At 36.3% G+C, this 15,005-nt stretch overlaps 3 protein-coding genes across 10 annotated transcripts in view; 2 read left to right on the top strand and 1 right to left on the bottom strand.

Moving 5' to 3' along the window:
- The window catches only part of LOC122827030 (collagen alpha-1(XVIII) chain-like), a 33,177-nt gene extending 31,003 nt beyond the window's left edge, over positions 1–2,174 (top strand). For all 5 annotated transcript variants that reach the window (XM_044109518.1, XM_044109519.1, XM_044109515.1 and 2 more), the window contains 3 exons: positions 186–383; positions 460–569; positions 643–2,174. In XM_044109518.1, coding sequence (XP_043965453.1) covers positions 186–383; positions 460–569; positions 643–859 — 525 coding nt within the window. In that variant the 3' untranslated portion in view covers positions 860–2,174. The remainder of the gene's footprint in view (positions 1–185; positions 384–459; positions 570–642) is intronic.
- Positions 2,175–2,274: 100 nt separating this feature from the next.
- LOC122827099 (PI-PLC X domain-containing protein 1-like) lies at positions 2,275–4,532 on the bottom strand. The gene is made up of 7 exons (XM_044109700.1): positions 4,259–4,532; positions 4,049–4,185; positions 3,853–3,978; positions 3,568–3,723; positions 3,384–3,496; positions 3,216–3,286; positions 2,275–3,042 (listed from the first exon to the last, which is right to left on the bottom strand). Exons 1-7 carry the CDS (start codon positions 4,362–4,364, stop codon positions 2,765–2,767), a joined length of 987 nt encoding a protein of 328 aa, XP_043965635.1. The 5' UTR covers positions 4,365–4,532; the 3' UTR covers positions 2,275–2,764.
- LOC122827104 (four and a half LIM domains protein 2-like) lies at positions 4,089–14,614 on the top strand. 4 transcript variants are annotated; one of them, XM_044109708.1, is made up of 8 exons: positions 4,089–4,201; positions 5,259–5,358; positions 9,697–9,850; positions 10,430–10,618; positions 11,612–11,786; positions 12,135–12,304; positions 13,474–13,660; positions 13,965–14,613. In XM_044109708.1, exons 4-8 carry the CDS (start codon positions 10,463–10,465, stop codon positions 14,114–14,116), a joined length of 840 nt encoding a protein of 279 aa, XP_043965643.1. In that variant the 5' UTR covers positions 4,089–4,201; positions 5,259–5,358; positions 9,697–9,850; positions 10,430–10,462; the 3' UTR covers positions 14,117–14,613. The 4 variants fall into 4 exon arrangements, with proteins under 4 accessions (XP_043965643.1, XP_043965644.1, XP_043965642.1 ...); XM_044109709.1 differs by lacking the exons at positions 4,089–4,201; positions 5,259–5,358 and adding an exon at positions 5,401–5,422; XM_044109707.1 differs by lacking the exons at positions 4,089–4,201; positions 5,259–5,358 and adding an exon at positions 8,243–8,323.
- The last annotated feature ends 391 nt before the right edge of the window (positions 14,615–15,005 follow it).

Below are 15,005 nucleotides of genomic sequence, written 5' to 3'. Positions count from 1 at the left end.
TACATGGTTTTTGTCCAACAGGACGTCTTCTTCTTATCGCCACTCCTCCATAATGTCCAGATATATTCCGCGGACAATTTCAACACCAAAAGGATCCCCTTCTTTGTTGTTTTCTGAAGAATTTAGTCAGTCAAAATCCTCTCAATTTGTGCGAGTATTCTTTGAGATGTGATTTGTTTCCTCAGCTTCACCTGATTGCGCTGAACAGCCCTCAGAAGGGCGACATGCGAGGCATCTCCGGCGTGGATTTCCTGTGCTTCAGCCAGGCCCAGGCCATCGGGATGAAGGGAACTTTCCGAGCCTTCCTGTCCTCCAAACTGGAAGATCTCAACAGCATCGTTTACAGCTCCAACAGGGAGAACGTGCCAATAGTCAACCTGAAGGTGCTGAAACTGATCTGCTTGACAAGATAAAGCCCTAAAGTTGTAAAAGCTAATTCTGATGCATGTTTGTTTGCAGGATGAGGTTTTGTTCGACAACTGGAACCGCATTTTCAGCGACAGCAGAATGAGGGACAACGTTTCGATCTACTCCTTCAACGGCAAAGATGTTCTCCAAGACGACACATGGTGAGGCAACACTACATAAGACTACAAACTGAATGTAAAGGGTCACTACAGCCGCTCTGTTTGCTGCTTCAAGGCCAGAGAAGACGATGTGGCACGGGTCGACAAGCAGGGGTCAGCGTAACATCGACAACTACTGTGAGGCGTGGCGCGTCGGGGAACGGGCGCTAACGGGCATGGCGTCGCCGCTGCAGAGCCGCAGCCTGTTGCAGCAGAGCTCCAGCAGCTGCTCCAGCTCCTACATCGTGCTGTGTGTCGAGAACAGCTACATCCGTGACAGCAGGCAAAGATAGATCTAGTCTAAGCTTGAATTTGTCTGTACACCGTTTGTGTTGCATTGTATATATGTTTTTATCATGAAATATCACTTTATGTTTGTTTAGCCTGGATTTATGGTGCTAGAGAGAATCATCCTACACATCTGGTTAAACTCAGGTGACTCAGTCTTATTTTGGAGGTATATCATTGTTTTCTTGCTTACCTTTGGTTTCAAACTGCTTCCCTACGCTAAGATTAAGGCAGGCCAGGAATTAATCTTCCTTTATTGTAGTTCATTCATCCATAGTTTCCATCCACCCTTCCTTTGTTCTCTGACTTCTGAGATTAAGTCACATGGGTAACAAGTTCAGGAGGGAAACCTGTTCCAAGTGAAAATACTTTGCAGCTTTATCAGGATATTCCAGGACATTTGGAAGGTAATACAATCCCCCAAGTGGATTCTGGGTGTCTTCACGTATCCTCAGTGCAAAATGTCTGAAGAAAACTGTAAAGATCACCCAATGAGGCATGCAAAGCACCTCAATTTCTTTCAATGTGGATGAGCAGTGGCTCTACCAATAGATCTACTAATGGCTTTCCTGGTCATGGCTTGAAGATGCAAAAATCAAAGATGAGTTCCTGAGGTTCTCAAGCAAGCTGCAACTACACCTTTAGACCTTGGTTCCCAAGGTTTACCCTGGTGAAGATAAAACTGCATCTACAGTCTATTTTATCTCCCCTTTTGGGTGTTCAGCCAATCAGCTGCAAGAAAAAGAAATCGCGCTCCTGGATTGGCTGCTTTGCAAACCCTAGCCGATAGTAGCATTATTTTTAGGTATTTCAGCTTTCCCATCTGCCTTTTCTTTTAATTTTTTTTAGATATGCTCAGCCAAAAATATGCAAATAACTTGGAATCACATTCCACAGAAAAATAGGTGAGTAGGCGTGTAAATCCACTAAATCCAAGTGACTGAACAAACCAAAGATTAAATGATTCTTTTCTGTGAAATTTATATTTTTCACTTCTGTACACTGACTGCAGCCCACGGCACATGAGTATTATCGCTTAATCACTTTGCCACAAGATGGAGAATATTTTATATCAATAACAAAGGGATATTTATTAGTTTTTTTTTTTAAATCAACTGCTTTTTTACTCTGACAGTAACGTGTGATGTGATTTGCTTTCAAAGTTTGAGAGCACAGATATAAAATGTATGAACAGATACGTAAGGATTCAGCCATTAACCTGCTGTGCACTGTTTTTATTATAACTTCAGCTAGAGATTGTTTCTCCGTCATCCTGGAAAGAGATGTCATGGTTGAATAAACTTGTGTGGGAAAACTTGATGGTGCGTTTTTTAAATTACTTTGGGAGGTTCAGCTCCTCCTAAAAAAACATTGTCCTCATTTGTTCATCTGTGGGAACAAATTTCCTCAAAGAGAGTTGAAGAAATAATGGAAGCAATTTTATTTGATATAAGATGGATTTGGTCAGGAAATCAAATCATTTAGACATTTTCCAATGCTCTGGGTATTTGGTAGTTTACTAGATATGTCTTATTTGTGTACTGACATGTAGACAGAGTGACTAATAAGTAATGAGAAGATAGTGAGAGATTTATAAAAGTAACTAAAACCTTTTCGCATAAAACTAAAATAAAAAGACCCTTAAACAGATTGGTTTGAGCCCATTCAGTTGTACAAAAATATTTGATTTAACAGAAGAAAACACAGGTTTAAATAATTTTTTACACATATATACAGATGATTTATCAAACTAGATTTTCTACTTAGGAATGTGTTTAAAAGTGCAACAGTTTGCAGTTAAATTGATGGAAAGTGAAAGTGTGGAGATTCTGGTAACATGCTCCAAATGTTTTTCTGTAACAGTGAGCGCTAATGTTCCCAACTAAACCAGGAGAACCAGTTCAAGCGGCTCATCCTGGAGGTAACTGGGAATCAGAGGAAGTTCTGCCTGCGGCTTTCAGTAGCTTGAAGTTCAGGCCGATCACGATCGAACAGAACTGACTGAAGCCCACGAAGTCGCAGCCCACAATGTTGACTCCGCCCACTCCTGGGCCGGGGCGCTGCTCTGCGGTCCAACGGAGCAGCGGCGAGAGCGCTTCCATCGTCATCATCCTCAGGTTCTGGAGGGGGTGGAGGAGGACGTAGCGAGTGTCTTCAGTCAGGTTCAGACCGCTGACGTAAAATCTACCTGGAAACACAAAACACTTTTAAGTCTGTTTGGTCTGTCAGTCCACTTTCCTTCCTGATTTTCCATTTACTCCAGGTAAGATACTGACTACTGACGCTACCCTGCATGCAGAATGTTGCAGAAACATTCCTCAATGTAACTCAACTTGTTTTACAGGTTTAAAACTGAAGTACCTGGTCTTCCTTGGTGTTTCTTTTCCTCCAGATAAGCAATCACTTTCTTTGGATCTGGGCTGTCAGCGTACCTGCAGACACAGGGCTCCCATGAGGCCAGATAGGAATATATTTGTGATATTTTTGGGGGGGAAGGAAATATGGCTTCTAAATGTGTGTTAAATTCACCAGTAAGGAATCTTTGGCCACAGCTGGCAGTGCTGACACTCCATCTTCAGGTCATCATAGGAGAGAATGACCTGCTGACCTCCAGACCAACAGGAACGCAACGTGGGAGTGTCCTGCACACACAGCACATGCACATAAAGTTCACAGATAACATGTGTCTTCAGGAGATGCTTTGATTCTTAACCTGTGTCAAACAGAGCTTCTTGCTGAAGAGCGAGAGAATGAAGTCCACCAACTGGACGTGATCTTCATCAGTCAGAGACTCAAAGTGAGAGCAGGAGATGATGATGACCTCTTTAGGATGAGCGTCCAGCCAGGACGCCAGCTCCTCCAGAGCCTCCTACACACACAGACACACATGAACCCGTTTACGCTTGAGTAATTTATTGGCTGGTTTACTTTTACTTGAGTAAAAATATGTTGAAGTTGTGCTTCTCTTAACACCTCTGATTCTGTCTCATTCACACACCTTGACGCTCATCAGCGTGTAGATCCCGTGGGCGAAGAACAAACTGTTGCCCCCTGCTGGCTTCCTGGCGATCCGCAGGTCCAAGTAGCGAATACCGAGCTCACACTGATACCAGAGGACAGATTGCTGCAAGAAAAATATCATGAAGATGACCACTAAAAGACACGAAACAAAGAGTTACATCAGACCCCGGTACCTGTGTGGTGCACCAGCGGTAAATACAGGGTCGGATCAAGCAGGGGAAGAGTCGGTCTGTCAGCCGGAGAAGCCAGGGCTCCGATCCGAGCACCGGGGAAGACATGTCCAGGCAGAAGGACATACTGTCATGACTCCCTGTTACGCACAGATGGTTAGTATTAACACTTACAACAACGTTTGGGTATTTCCTGAGCAGTTCAGGTGTTACCAGGAATAGCCAGGTTCCAAAGCGGGACGTCCAGGAGCTCCTCCGGGAGACGGGACATCCAGTCCGAGTTTCCTCCTCCGATATCCTCCCGCTGCTTGTCCTCCATCTCCAACTCTCTGCTATATTTCTCTCATTTCATCAACAAAAAGAGAAAAAAAATGTAAAAATCCTGCTTAACCCCGTTTAGTATCCAACACGTATTTGTTTACAAACACTTCCTGTTTTTAACTTTTTCTTCTTCTTCTAACCAAAACAACGTAGCAGCGCCACCGATATTGCAGCTCACTAAAGATAGAAGGGAAACAACGCGACCGCTGGCGCCCCTAGTGGTCAGAGGTTAAACCTGCGCCCTTAAAAGAACATTTTCTATATAGTGATTTTACATTTTTAACATTTATTTAATTGAGTTATATTTGATCTAAATGAAATGTTACAGGACATGTTAAATATTTTACTCGATTAAAGTGTTGCACTTTTAATGCAACACTTTTAAGTTGCATTAAAAGTGTGAACTTTGTATTTTCTTAGTAAATAATGACATTTTAATGCAAAGTTAAAACATCTATCTATCTATCTATCTATCTATCTATCTATCTATCTATCTATCTATCTATCTATCTATCTATCTATCTATCTATCTATCTATCTATCTATCTATCTATCTATCTATCTATCTATCTATCTATCTATCTATCTATCTATCTATCTATCTATCTATCTATCTATCTATCTATCTATCTATCTATCTATCTATCTATCTATGATTGCAAATTTGCACATTCGATCTCGTCAAATATGTTTAAAATTACTAAATCTGGACTAAATTACCCTCAACCAAAACAAGACTGGGTGTGTTATTTTAGCTTTCAATGTAAAAACAGAACATATGTATTGAAAGAACTTTGTTCCTCCCACCCCCATAAGATGTTATGGCAAATCTTTCATTCTGTCTTGTATAATTATGATGTAATTTATTATATTTCATGATTTGGTCCCACAGATCTAGAACACCATCAACTGGAACAAAATTCATGATGACTGTGTGAGCAAAGTCCATCAACCCGCCCACAATGGAGAGAGGCCATGCAGCTGTGACCAATGTGAGAATAGATTTACTCACAAACACAGTCTGACAGTCCATCAACGCACCCACACTGAAGAGGGGTAATACAGCCGTATCTATTGTGGAAAGAGTTTTGTTCAAATGGTACATCAGGTATTCCATCAGTAGTACTGCAGAAGAGAGAGGCTAACGTCCCAAATTGTTTTTTTTACTAGACTTTAAGCTGATTTAGCTATTTTCCCAGGCCCTTGTTTGGGAAAGGCTTCAAAAGACTTTCCAAACGTGAGTGCATCTATAATTTTGTGAGTTCTAACCATTAGGGGACAGGAATTGACTCAACAGTAGTTAGTTTTTATTCTTGTGACTTTTTGAAATGTAATAATGATCGAGGTAAAGCCGGAGGATTTGATCCTGACCATGAAAGCGGAAGCTCCAGGAAACTTCCAGGACTAATAAGAAAGCTCAAGAAGCACATGATGCCCGTTTCTCCTGGCATTTGATTATCCTATTACATACACTTTGTGTTTTTGTGCAAGACTTATGAAAACAAAGATAAAAAAATCCCAAATTGTTCTAAAGTGAAGATAAGTATTAGTTTTTACCTACTATTTCCTCTGTTTTTTCCTTTTTTCTTTCTTTTTGCTTTTTCTAAACAAATATTTCCTATTTCCACATGTGAATTTATTTAGGCTTGTAGAGATTTTTGCTGACCAGAATCAGCAAAAATATAATTTCAGAGATTCACAACAACATTAGAAATATATAAAATCCCTCCTGGACCCCAAAGATGAACAAAAAGATTTTAACTAAGCTGAACTTTTATAATTATTGTTAAAAACATATTATTCAAAAATAACATGTAGTTGAATGCACAACTACAGGCATTCAAGAAGGCATACAGAAACAATAAACAGAAAAATAAGTAAACAAGATGCACAATAGCAATACTATTTACAAAACCTAATATTTAGTATTTAACCTAATTTAGCTTTTATCATATGATGAACAGTAAGTCCTTATTGATTAAACTAGTTTACATCAGAAATGCAGCAGCTAATAAAAGTGATTGTAGAGTTACAGTCTTGACTTGAAGACCAAATGAACAACATATGGTCTTTAACTAGACTCCTCTGTGTGAATGGGCCTGGAGAGGCTAATCAGATCAGGCCACAGTTCATAAAACTTCCCAGAATTCCCCTGTTGGACTCTTAGGAAGCAGATGGTAAAACTAATTATGTAAGCGCAGTGGTTTACTCTAAAGGAAAGTAAATAGGAAAACCTAAATATTAAGTCGAGGAGCTGAACGTAAAACACAAATATTAAATTAAACAAGGGTATTTTTTCACATTCCTTTAAATTTTTTATATATTTTTTTGCTTTTAAAAGATTTAATCATGCATGACACAGTATCTGAAACTATTTTGGATTTATTGGAGATCGGAGTGAATAAAAAGGAAAAGAAAGAAACCACTGACAGAGACTTCTTAACACTGTTACACATTTGGCTCAGTTCAGTATCTATTTCAAAAGGTAATTAGCTCTAATTACCTGAGGTTGTAAACAAGTTCTAAATATTTAACACCAGTTAACCCCAGGCTGCTTTGTTTTCTGTTTAATTTTCATAAAACTACGTTCAGTTGAAACCAGATTAATGCATTTTCTCTATAAGCATACATTCAGTATTTTTTTCCTTCAGAAAGTTGTTTTTAATGTTTTTAAAATTTATTGAGCATCTAAGTACACTAAAATTACTGAAACTTTAATCAAACGTAAGCGAGTATCTTGGGCTGAAATGCCACTTAAAGAGGAAGAAGCCATTTTTCCAAAAGCAGGATAAATATATATTATGTGTTATTTTTTATTTTACACAATACTGGCATCATGTATGCACATAAAACAACCAAAGAGGTTGGAAATGTCAAAACAAAAATTGCTCTTGATTATTTATTTCTTATTTTTCTCTAAATGGAATCATGATTTCAGAATTAAGATTAAGTTGAAGAAAGCAAGTGGACAGATTTAGCAATAACGTAATTTGAAAAACATGACTTTAAAAAAAGTCAAGTGATAAGCGGAGTTGTTTAACAGACTTTGTTATAAAGTTTGTTCCATTTACTGCTGGAGGAGTCTGGAAATAATGTGGTTTTAAGTTGATTTATTAAAACTGAAAACCTGCAATGTTTTTCCAAAGAAGGTTTGTTTCCTGATGTTACCCAGAAAAACTTGCAGCTTTATTGTTTCTTCTCAAGGAACCACATAATGTGGTTTGGTACAGATAATTATGTTATTTCTCTGCTAAATGTAAGAGAAGAGAAGGTTTCAGCAGTCAAATTAATATTTTCTGTTGCTAATTTATTAATTAGACTTTAAGATTTAAAATCTTCTTTTCTGTCTAACACCATAACACATTCCTGTCATTTAGGCTGCAGAAAACCGACCCTGGCTTGTTTCTATATGGAAAACCAGGAACAGGAAGGAGGCTAAATAAAACATCTGATTGATAATTTGACTAGTATCCTAATTACGAACGTTTTAAACTGAGCTCAGATGAATGACCTGATTCTGTTTTCTTGTAATGTGGAAATAAAAATCAACTTGGACAGTTTATCTGGAAAGTATTCACATTTTCCACATTTTGGTTTGTTACAGCCTTTTTCCAAATTGTATTCAATTAACTGCTGATGTTTGTCACATGTAGCTACAAAAATTCACCCAAATTTAAATCAGGTTTTCAGCAGCAATTAAAAGTGAAATCCTCTGTTGTAGATCCTAATGTGTAGTTTCCACAAGAACCGCCATCTTGGAAGGCTGCATGTCCTCCATAGCTAAGCTAATTTGAGGGCTGTACAATATTTTAAAGCATTACAAAGTTCAAGCCTTTGTTTACATTTAACTATATTTATATTTAAACCTTGTGACTAGTTTTGGATCAGTATGTTCTCAGTATGTTTACCTGGGTATTGCTAATCAGCTGACCTCCAGAACAATAGGCCCTTTCACAGGTTAAATCTCATTCTACTTTTATCTTATTTATTCCTTCTTTTGTTTGGTTTATCTGGTGTTATTTCATTATTTAATGTGCCAGCCGTGATATATCAAAATACATTCCTCACATGGGTTAAATTAGATGGTCTAAGGCTAAACGACGTTAAGGAAGTGAATACCGGACACAGAAGTGGATAATTTGGCAAAAATACATTTAATTAGTGACTCAAAACCAAAATGTAGCTGAATAAATTTGTTGTAACTGTTTATGTAAGATATATTCGGTCAAATTTAAAGAGATTTAAAGGATATGTTTTGTCTGTGTGTAAAAAATATCTGAACAATTTTGTCTCCTGGAAGATCTGCGACGCTACATAATTATGTTAAACTATCATCTTTATTAGATTTGGATTAAATTGAGCCTTCTTACCACAAAGTAGCAGCTTCACAGCAGGCCAAGCAGCCAGCAGTCAACCCTTCAAGGCTTCACTTCGTCTTGTGATGTGAAGAAAATTTTATTCATAAGAATTTGATGTGGCGCTGACAGGTTTGAGGAAAGATATTCACAGCTTCCAGTCATATGCTTACGAGTTAATTACATTAACAATCCATGTGGTTGTCAGTTCTGATTTTAAAAATACAGTATAGGTGAGATGTTTACTTACACTCATTATGGTGTAATCATTTTGGGCTTTTGATGTTTATCCAATGATTATGCAACACACAACTAAAATAATGTCGAAAAACACAAATTTGGTGCTTAATTTTTCAGTTTTGGTGGATTTTTTTCAATCTATATAACATCAAATATGTACATGCAACTCATTTATACCTGCAAACATAAAAGTTTAATCATAATTTAATATATTGAACTCATCATCTTGTCAGTTTTGTTGGTAAAATTTATTCACGTTTTGAGATTATTTCATCCAATCTGAAATCAGTTTTGATGTTTAATTTGAACCATTTTCTGATCAGAACCTTTAACTACGTCAAAGTATTAAAATAACCTTGAAAAATCCTTCACTTTTCCTTCCACTTTATGCAATACACCGATTCCACTGGAAGTAAAACTGCTTTCACTGTGGATGGTCACTCATGTTTTGGTTTTCACCAGTTATTATTAGACTAAAGCAGACTAAACTTTACTGAAAATGTGATTAATGTGACTTTTAAGTCTATTTCTGCCAAGAAAAATACTTCAGATGCTTACAAATGGATGCATTATAACGATGTTTAACATTTAAAAAATAAAAGCAGTTCTTTCAGTGTAGTAAATATTGGTGTGCAGAACAGGTAGTGTTAAAATTTCATCGTTTTATCATCACTAAAATGTGTTTTTGTTCTTCCGGTTTGAAAATGTAATCAGTTTGCTGTGATTTTTATACAGGCTGAATGTAAAGCAGCCTGCCTCCTCCGATCAGGCCACCCGTCTCCACCCTCCTGTCCTGTCACGGGTCTCGATTTGGACTAATTTAATAAGAAACACCAAGTACTCTGTACAGTAAATACCTCAGGTCTCAGACAGCAACCAAGCCGGGCAGGTAAGACCTTCATGGTTTCTTCTGATTTATTTTCTCCGTGGGGAAAAATTTTAACTTTTTCCACACTGTTGGTGTTTATTTATTGGTTTTGTTGAAGTTTGTACAATTACCTGAGCCACAAGTCACAGGGATTTAGAACAGATGATAGTAAGGACAAGAAGAGATGATGGTGTCTCAACTACAACATATTGAGACAGTAAATTTAGTTTAAAACGACTGCGAATTGCAAGTTAAGGTATTGTTTTATGAGTGTATTTACATTCATATAGTCATCATATATTAAACTGGTTTCAGAGAAGTTACTGGTGTCATGTAGAGCAGAAAGACTTCTTAAGAGGTTCTGCGTTTGCTTTTCAGAAACTTAGAAACAAAAGATATTTGGATTTGTTGTAGAGTTTTCAGATTGACACAAATACACTCAATTCACTGCGGTTGGAGGTGAAACCACTGAATATTTTAGATGTGCTCTATGAAAATATCTTTGAATAGGATAATATTGTTCTAATAATTTGGAGTTAAGCTCCACTGTACAACTAATAAATACTGAATCTTTTAAACTAATTTTATTTTATTTTGCAGAGGAGAAGACTCCGCGAGGAGATCTGAGTCAAAATGTCTGAGCGCTATGACTGCACAGAGTGCAAGGACTCTTTGTATGGACAGAAGTACATCCTGAGGGAGGAATATCCTTACTGCATCAGGTGCTATGAGACACTTTTCTCCAGCAGCTGTGAAATGTGCAAGAAGCTCATTAGCTGCACCAGCAAGGTGATATATCCATGTTTTATTTTTATTTTTTGCTTTAACTCCAATGTCTGTGACTTCTTTACTTGGTTTTGTTTAAATGAAGAACCACAGTTAATCTTGAATTAAAATATTTCTCCATCATTTTAATTTTTTAAGGATAAAATACATATATAAAGTGTGAATTTGTTCTTGAGAACAAATCAAAACAGTGGCTTTTTGTTGTAACCAATAAGAAAGAATGTCCTCTGTACATTTTCACTGCAATCATTGTCTGACCAAATGTTTGCCATTAAGGAAAAGTTCATAATTAAATCAGAAATAGTCCCACAAAACTTAAAATTGCGAGTTCATGTAGGTGTAAGAGTCAATTTTATTTAATTCCTGTAACATGTTGCTATCTAATAGAAGTGCAGATTTGTCTTCACTTGTTGCTTTTCTTTATTTAAATTTTTAGAACAGAAAATAATAAAATTCTATCATTTTTGGAGTTAATTTTAGGACTACTGGCTGCTTTGCAATGTAGAAAACATAAATAAGGAAAACAAGTACAGATTCAGCTTCAGCTGTGCTGCTTTCTATTTCATTGTTACTCTACATCAGATATGGGTTCACAGACAAAGTGTTGTAAACTGGTTGTTTTCTCATTTCCTGTAGCAGCTAGCTGTGCTGCAATGCTAACAAAATCTGGTGTGTAAATGGGAATAAGTTGAGATTCAGTTTCAGCTGTTCTATTGTCTTCTAATAAAAAAATACAAAATACAGAATAGAATATAATATAGTACTCCTGCTAGCATTTTAATATTATTATACATTTTAAAATATTGTAATTGTGGGTTGTATAAAACAGCAAACTGAGAGTTGGTTATATCTGCCTCATTTTTGTTTCTGGACATTTTTCAAATGACACTAAACGAGTGGTAACTTTCATAAAAAAAAAAAAATCTATTTAAATTTGTCGCTGATGGAATATTTAGGTAAAACAAAAATTGTGAACTTCTTGATTTTCTTTTGAAGGATCTGTCCTTCAAGAACTGTCACTGGCACAGTGAATGCTTCCTCTGCAGCAGCTGCAGCCGCTCTCTGGTCGACAAACCGTTTGCCACCAAAAACAACCTCCTGATGTGCACCGACTGCTACGCCAATGAATATTCCTCCAAGTGCCATGCCTGCCTGAAGACCATCATGCCAGGTACAAGAAATATTCCTTATACTGTTGCTCAAATAGTTTAGTGCATCCAAAGTGCTTGTGGTCCAATAAGAAAATAATAAACCCCAAAAATTTGAAACTGTGGAGGTTGTTTTAATGTATCTATAATGATTTACAGATCCATTTTCTATTAAAAAAAATATAGATTTTTATTTCAATGTAATAAAAATGTACAAAAGACATAAAAAGTTTGTTTTAAAATGTTTTTCTGTGGCCCCACAGCTTAACCATTTTGTCCCTCATGGGAAAAAGTTTGAACACCACTGATTCAGTACGAAAGAAGATTGATATAAGATCAAAGCTATATGCAATTCAATATTCTCATTCCAGGCACCAAGAAGATGGAGCATAAGGGGAACAGTTGGCATGAGAATTGTTTCATCTGCAAATTCTGCCAGCAGACTATTGGCACCAAGAGCTTTGTCAAGAAGGATGGAAACAACTACTGTCTGGGCTGCTATGAGAAACTGTTTGCCCTGCAGTGTGTCCACTGCAAGAAGGTAAACATCCTCACAACGTTCCATTACAATTTCCGCTGTTAAACCAATTACAATGTTCTGCAAATATATGGTCATACAGGGTTTTACTGAGGAGCTGAAAGTTGGTGACTCACATGTATAATACATAACAAATATGAGCAACAAACAGATGGTCAGGCAGGCAGCAGTCGTCTGTTTCACTTGAGAAAAAGTCAGCAACGAAAAGCCAAGATGGCTGCAAAGTGTGATGTCAGAGTGATGCAGAAAAATGTTTAAATCTACTAATTCAGAGGACATTTGCTGAAAATATCTGTTCTTGTTCAAACTGTAACTCAGTAGTTATGCAGCATAAAGTGTTTTAACATGAAATATAATAGATTTTAAATTAATATTGTCAGTAAACCAACATAAGCAGTTTGATTTCTTTCTTTTATTTATTATTTTAGCTTTAGTCTCATTTATTTGTTTATTTTTTTCAGGAAACTTTAAGGGTTAATTGTAAAAATCTAGGAGTTGCTCATTTCTCATTCAGTATGTTTAGTGGTTAAAATTTTATTTAATTGTAAAACAATTAATTTAGACTCATTAGTTTTATGATAGCTAACTGTTATCTCTAATCCCACTTTGGCAAATAACATTTCTAATTAACTTTTATCTTTAATGGCAATTATGCTTTATCTTTAAGATCATTAGCCTTTAACTTTATTTACTAATAGTTTTATTATAGTTAGCTATTAGTTTTAATGTTAGTTAGATTTTAGCTTTAATTCCATTTAAGGTATTTAAGTTTGTGATATTAGCTTTTAGCTTCAACTCAAACCAGGTTGATTGGTTTCATTTTTAAGCTTTAATTGGAGTTTGGCTAATTAACTGCTTGAGAGTCAGTTAGACTTTACCTTCAAGATAATTGTAATTAAAAAAAGAAAAAGAAATTTTTGCTTTATTTTAAAATATAATAAAATATAACTTGCTTTAGTTTTTATTATAATATGGCAACAATTCTGCAGCTGACTAATGTATTGTGTTTTTATTTTCACCTCTGTTCCTGAATTAAGTGTGTCGTAGCCAAAAAGAATTGCCATAGCTTCAGAGTTTTTACCATAAAATCAAAAATTTCAATGGACAAACTAGAATTTTTTTAAATATTTTCTCATTTGTTTGTTTTACTTTGTTTTCTTTTGATCTTTTAGCCCATTACGACTGGAGGAGTGAGCTACCATGACCAGCCGTGGCATAAGGAATGTTTCGTTTGTTGTGGATGCAAAATGCAGCTGGCTGGGCAGAGATTCACCTCTCGAGACGACTCCACCTACTGCCTCGAGTGTTTCTGCAACCTGTTTGCAAAGAAATGCGCCCACTGCACCAACCCAATCAGTGGTAAAATGACCTTGCACAAATCTTCAGATACTATTTTAGGTGTTGGAAAAAAAAAAGTTTCAAGTCACAGCAGAAACTGTAAGTTTTGCTTCAGTTTTTTAGTTTGGAAATCAAGCTGAAAAGATTCACCAAAACCATTTTTGAGCTGTAATTGGTTTGATTTTAACACCTTCAATCTAAACTCTCAACATTCTCAAGATCATAAGATCATATGCTTAACTTGGAATCTGGTGTCTCCAATCACCATCAATTACAGAGTTATTGCATAAAATCATGGGACTCCTCTCTGCTGTTTTTACCTCAGGTCTCGGGGGCAGCAAGTACATCTCATTTGAGGATCGACAGTGGCACAACGACTGCTTCAACTGCCAAAAATGCAACTCGTCGATGGTTGGTCGCGGCTTCCTGATGTTCAAAAACGACATCCTCTGTCCTGACTGTGGTAAAGACCTCTGAGGGGTCACCAGCACCAAGGAGTCAAACCAGTTTGACGGCCAATCGGGACAACTCTGCAGCATATTCATACTATGACGATTATTTTCCAGTTTAATGAATATTAACCAGCATGATGTCTTTCTTTGGTTTTAATTGAGAAGCTGGAACCAGTTTTAAGCAAAAGTTTGTCTTAAAGATCAAATGAAAAACTATATAAATATCAGTTTGAAGTGAAAACCTTTGTTGCCTAATTTCTTCTATGCATTTAAGCATTTTTATTAAATAGTAATGTCATATAGGTTTTTCTACTAATTCTTCTCTGTCTAATAATTTTGGATGTTTCATCTGTAGGTATTCCTGGATGTCAGTAGAATTAAAAGTCTATTATTCTCAATTATTTGTCAGTCAAAAGAAGTTTTGGTTTTTGTTTAGGTTTATGTAAATTATTGAGTTTCTTTTTATTTTTTCAAGCACTATAACATCTATTTTAAATGCTAACAGTTTTTCCCAATATGTTTTGTTTTCATTTCCTGTAGTCTTGTAATGTTATCTAAATAAACTAAATAGTTAAAATTAAATAAAAAGCCTTAAATACTCCAAGTGAAATCTCATCTCAGCTATTTATTTATGTATACGTTTGAAAAGTTTGAATAACCTGACTCTGTTCCTTACTTGTTTTTTCTTAAGTGGATCTGGATTAATGATGAGGTTCTTATGGGACCCACTAGGTTTAACTAAAAACCACCAAAACAATATGAGGTAGTGGGCATCCTCCCATGGTTATAGTAAAAAGGGAATGCAAGACAATATGGCTGCCAAAGTTCACTGTCAAAACTTCAGATTTTATGTTAAGTAAAAGGAATATTTTATTACTCTTGAAAACATTCTAGAAACGTCCCTCTTGGGTTCA

Source organism: Gambusia affinis, linkage group LG24 (assembly GCF_019740435.1).
Source record: "Gambusia affinis linkage group LG24, SWU_Gaff_1.0, whole genome shotgun sequence".
NCBI lineage: Eukaryota > Metazoa > Chordata > Actinopteri > Cyprinodontiformes > Poeciliidae > Gambusia > Gambusia affinis.
This window is presented reverse-complemented; position numbering and strand designations above follow the sequence as displayed.